The 4821-nt window shown below is 36.2% G+C and overlaps 1 protein-coding gene across 1 annotated transcript in view; it reads left to right on the top strand.

Moving 5' to 3' along the window:
• sec31a (SEC31 homolog A, COPII coat complex component) overlaps positions 1 to 2015 on the top strand; it is a 34348-nt gene extending 32333 nt beyond the window's left edge. Inside the window, exon 28 of the mRNA XM_015401381.1 lies at positions 664 to 2015. Coding sequence (XP_015256867.1) covers positions 664 to 843 — 180 coding nt within the window. The 3' untranslated portion in view covers positions 844 to 2015. The remainder of the gene's footprint in view (positions 1 to 663) is intronic.
• Positions 2016 to 4821: the final 2806 nt, after the last annotated feature.

The following is a 4821-nucleotide window of genomic DNA, read 5'->3' on the forward strand; positions in this document are numbered from 1 at the left end:
GGGAAAAAAAAGACGTTTAAGTGCGCCTTATAGTCGTGAAAATACGGTAAATATCGAGCCGATACAGATTGGTCCTGGTGCTTTTAGTTCAGTGATTTAAATTTGATTGTGGAATTAACGTTCTTTTCAGCTTTTATTTTTAAAAATAACATTACAGTCTTGACAGCATGAGAGCGGAGCGGCAGAAATATGGTGAAGCGCAGAGCAGTTTTCAATTCAAAGGCTGGAAGATTTCGCTCCGCTCCAGTTCGTTACAATGCGTTCACAACGGAGCCGGTTAAAAACCACAATACACATGTATCGGTCACATCATTAAATCAAGCACCGTGTGTCTCAGGGTCCTGGCATAATTACATGAAGGAAAAATGTCAGAAAATGCCTTCTCCTGAAAATATGAGCAGGCATGGAGCGATTTCCTCGGAGCGGCAGGAAAATGAATAATGAGCACAGAGCGGATTTTGAGCGGAGCGTCCTAGCGTAACTTTGAGCGACGGAGTGAATGAGCGAACATCCTCCTGAGCGGGGAACGCTGCGTTCACATGCTCTGGTCTTGACTAACATTTATTTTAACCAAGTAGAACCATATTAATAAATGCTATAAAAAAAACTGCATCATTAAACTCTGTATTACTTTGGTCTAACTGTTGTTATTTTTCTGCTCAGCTGTCTCCTGCCATCATAGGAGGGCTTCACAACATCGCGAGGACCATCGAGTCTCGTTCCTACACAGAGGGCCTCAATATCCACACCCACATCGTCAGCAACAGCAACTTCAGCGAGACGTCGGCCTTTATGCCCGTACTGAAGGTGGTGCTGACGCAGGCCAACAAGCTCGGCGTTTGAGGTCCGAGTGGCCCGAGGCGGAGCAGAGTCCATCATCCGCTTCTTCCGCCTTCATTTGACTTGAGCTGCAAATGACTTCTGAGTTTTTCAACAGTAATGCTCAGCTTTTCCTTTGTGCCATTCGTGTTTTTTACGATGCAACTCCAAACAAGCCATGCGGTCAGTCGCGCTCAGTGGTGAAAGTAACTACGGGGTCAAATAAAGGGCTTACAGAAACACCATGTCGACCTTTACGTTGGCTGGCAAACTCCAAAAAAGGGGGTTTGATTCAAATGCAAAATGATGGTGAAATCGGGGGAAGTTGATTAATATGCAAAACTCTTTTTAAGGTAAAATCAAATCAAACGAATTGCTAAAAGAATATAAGAGATGTTTAAGGGCATGTCTGCGTTCCAAATCAGTGTTATGATCTCCCAAATTAAAGCTACTAATGATTCATGGATTTCTGCTGCATGCTTTAAGCTAAGATTCATGCAATAATACAGGTTTTAGATTTAGGAAAACTTAGCTTGTTCATTTTTATCTGTGCACTACATCAGCGCTTTGTTACTTTATGGTCCAGGATCTCATCCATGGTTAGATTTTAGCTGCAGGCTTACGTTGGTTTTGCTGCTTACAGACATCTTGCTTTTTTTTTTATTCAATCTGCAGCTATTAAAAACTGGGCATTATATAATCGTTGCCAGCTGCTGTTTAAATACGTTTGTGTTGTCAGCTCACTTACTTTCACCACTGGTGTCACTGCAGTCAACACATTGGACCAGCCTGTTGTCAGTCTGCAGCAGTGGAGTCCCTGGTGTTGAGAATTTTCAGGTTTTATTTCATTTTGTTTGATTTCGTTTTTTGTTTGTCCTTTTTTTTTTTAGCTGTGTAATCATGATGCTCAGCCATGTGCAATGAACTTTACAGAAACAAGCTTTTTATGGTATTTCAACCAAACGCATGCTCTCACACATGCTCGACTGTCTTTAAAGAGTCGGAGGTAATTATGTGCTAATTAATCGGACCTCAGAGGGAAACTGGAAGGAGGCTTGTACTTGATATTCATTCCAGCAATGATGAGGGCCGCAGCCTGAGTGGTCGACCTCACTTTCTGTTCTGTTCTAGAAGAAAACAAGTCTTTGTTGTTTTTTGACTGACTACAGGCAATATTTTCAATAAATAGTATTTATTTACAGAATATCTTGTATGTTTTTCTTTTTTGTATTAGTAATTGAACTACACTGGATTTTAATTTTAAGAAATAACTGATATCAAATTAAATGAAAACAAAGCTGAAACAGAGCAACTCTTTTTAAGGGGGAATTTTCACAGCTCATTTGTTGCACTAATACTTTATTCTTTTAATACTTTTAGCTAAGATTAATTATACTGAGAAGATTAATATTAATCCATTTACTTTGAAAAACTTATCCAGTGTAAATAATAACTTTTCATGGTTTCCCTGCAAAAGTCCAGAGTAGAATCTCTGTTAGAGATTAGGGTGATGGAAAGGAGTCCTTTGAACCTCAACAGAGATGCAAAGAAAAAAAATCCATTATACCAAATAAAGATCTCTAGGTAAAAGTTTACTTTAAAAAATAAATGAATAAACTATTTTTTTTTTATTTTTTTTTTTAGGAGCAGGGTGACAAATGCTCCTTTTAAGCAATTTAGCTATACAGAAAAACCTTAACGTTTATTAAAATACTTCAGTTACAATTTAATATTCAAATTGAATTATAGCCATTCTCATCTTATTGTCATTAAAATGTATAAATGAATGAAAATTTAATTCTTTGGGCCAACATAAAAAATAATCTGTCTTTTAATAAAGTTATAAAGAAACCAAATAGGAATATATCTTTCAAAATACGAAACCTATTTTCTCTTCATGTGTGCATAGATATATCTAATTTTGTTGTTCTAAATAAGCTCTTATTATTTTGAGAAGATGATGTTTAATGTAAAGTTTAAAGTTAATGTATATTTAACTTTTTGGAAGGATAATTTTCCCTCAAAATTACATTGAAAATTTCAGTCCATCTTTATTGCCTTTTTAAAGCTTGCATCAATTTTTTTATTTTTTATTTTTGGAGGGGTGGGGGTGGTATTGATATTGCACCCACCCCCCGGTGGGTGCAATATCAATGTCTTTCACGGGGCCCCAAATTCCAGGTGGCTCCCCTGCCCACTACAGATATTTAGTCCTAGTCCACAAACATCCTTATTCACATGTTCAATTTTCCTATTATATGATCACACATACGGATTGCATCTAAGAATATCAAACCTATTTTCAATTTAAATGATATCTATGAAATAATACATTACAGCAAACAATGGATTCAATCATATTATAGGTCATTAAATCAGGATCAGTTTAGCCTGTCAGAGAAGCTGCCTGTGGTTTTAAACCCAGCAGATGTCGATATTATGTGACAGTTTCGACACAGTATCGATATAATGTCGAAACGCCTCATAAACCCATTACTCAGTCAGACCTTTTCCCTTTATAATAAACTGAACAATAAAAAGAGGGGCAAGGCTGGACCATAAAAGTTGGGGGATGTTTTGCCCTTTGTCCGTTTTTCTCCTGGTTTCAAAATCAAGCTTTTACTTGGAAATCCCTGTTAGGTTTCATTTTTCAGCAGGAGGAGTTAATGTTTGGCATTAAGGGTAGTCATCCTCCTTTAGATCAAGCAGAACTGGTTACCTGAGCAGGAAAGGTAAGATCTGACAGATTCACTCACATTTATTGTTATTTCTATAAATTCAGAGTAGGGCTGAAACAATGGGTTTAATCGTGATTAATCGATTATTTCAATAATCGCCATCTAATTTAGTAATCGATTAATCGTTAACTGGAGTGTAGAGATTGTAAAATATGCCTTTAGCTGACTTAGAGCAGCAATTATACCAAAAACAATAAAAAAAATATATAAAAATTTTACATTTAAAATAAGAAAAGTGTTTTTATCTATGAATATGCTCTTTCCAGAACTTCTCAAGTGGAAAAGTTTCAGTTTCTCCTGGTTTCATTTTGTAAAAAGTCTTCTTTAAGGAACCTTTTGCTTTCCGATTATTAATGGATTAATCTGAAAAAAAAAAATTCACAGATCAATGGATTTTCAAAATAATCGTTAGTTGAAATAATTTAGAGCTAATAAGGTTTGTTTTTATTTCGCTGCCGTAAACCACCTGAATACAGGGGCGCTGATCTCTATTTACTGATCGCTGTGACGTTATTCTGTCTGACATAGTCTAAGTCAGACAGAATAACATAGTTTGGGTTCTTTATTGGCCTTTAATACCCAATAGCTGTTTATGTCTCTGAAATGGGAATTGTTTGCCTGCCTGAATAAGCGAGATGTTTCCTTCCCCTTTATGGGTGTGGGGGTTGCGATGATAGTGGGAAGGAATCAACTCCATTGCTGCATTGTAGGTTTTTGAAAACTGAAACCTGAGTCTATCCCCTCTGTTTAAGGTTGTTTTTTTTTATTTCTTAACATAGATGGCTTCCTTCACACCCCTCACAAACCACCTGTCTTCTTTGTCCAAAATGTGAACTTCTGGTCCTCAAAAGAATTGCTCTATTACGCATTGTGCGCAAATGCACAACAGAGAATTATTCACTCATTGAATATTAGCAGCAGTGTACCGACCAGCAAAAACACGTTTATTTTATCTCTTAAAAATGAAAATCAGCTTCCTATTATAGTGTTATGTCTTGGATGCAGAGACACAATATTAGTTTCCCTGAATGTTGAGAGAAGAAGCCTCTATAGCTAAAAACATATGAGTCTATATTAATTTAAAATAAGACACGTAGTAGTAAAAAACGTGTGTGGGAATTTAAATTTGGTTAGATTTTGTTTTATTGTTTGAAATCATAGAAAACATTGGCTGTAGTTCAGATAATGACTCAACTGGAATGGAGATAATTTTGTTGGAATCAAAGAGAACATTTTATAAATGGAAAAAAAAAAAGATTGTATA

This window comes from Cyprinodon variegatus, unplaced genomic scaffold (genome assembly GCF_000732505.1).
Source record: "Cyprinodon variegatus isolate N-32 unplaced genomic scaffold, C_variegatus-1.0 Scaffold1214, whole genome shotgun sequence".
Taxonomy (NCBI): Eukaryota; Metazoa; Chordata; class Actinopteri; order Cyprinodontiformes; family Cyprinodontidae; genus Cyprinodon; species Cyprinodon variegatus.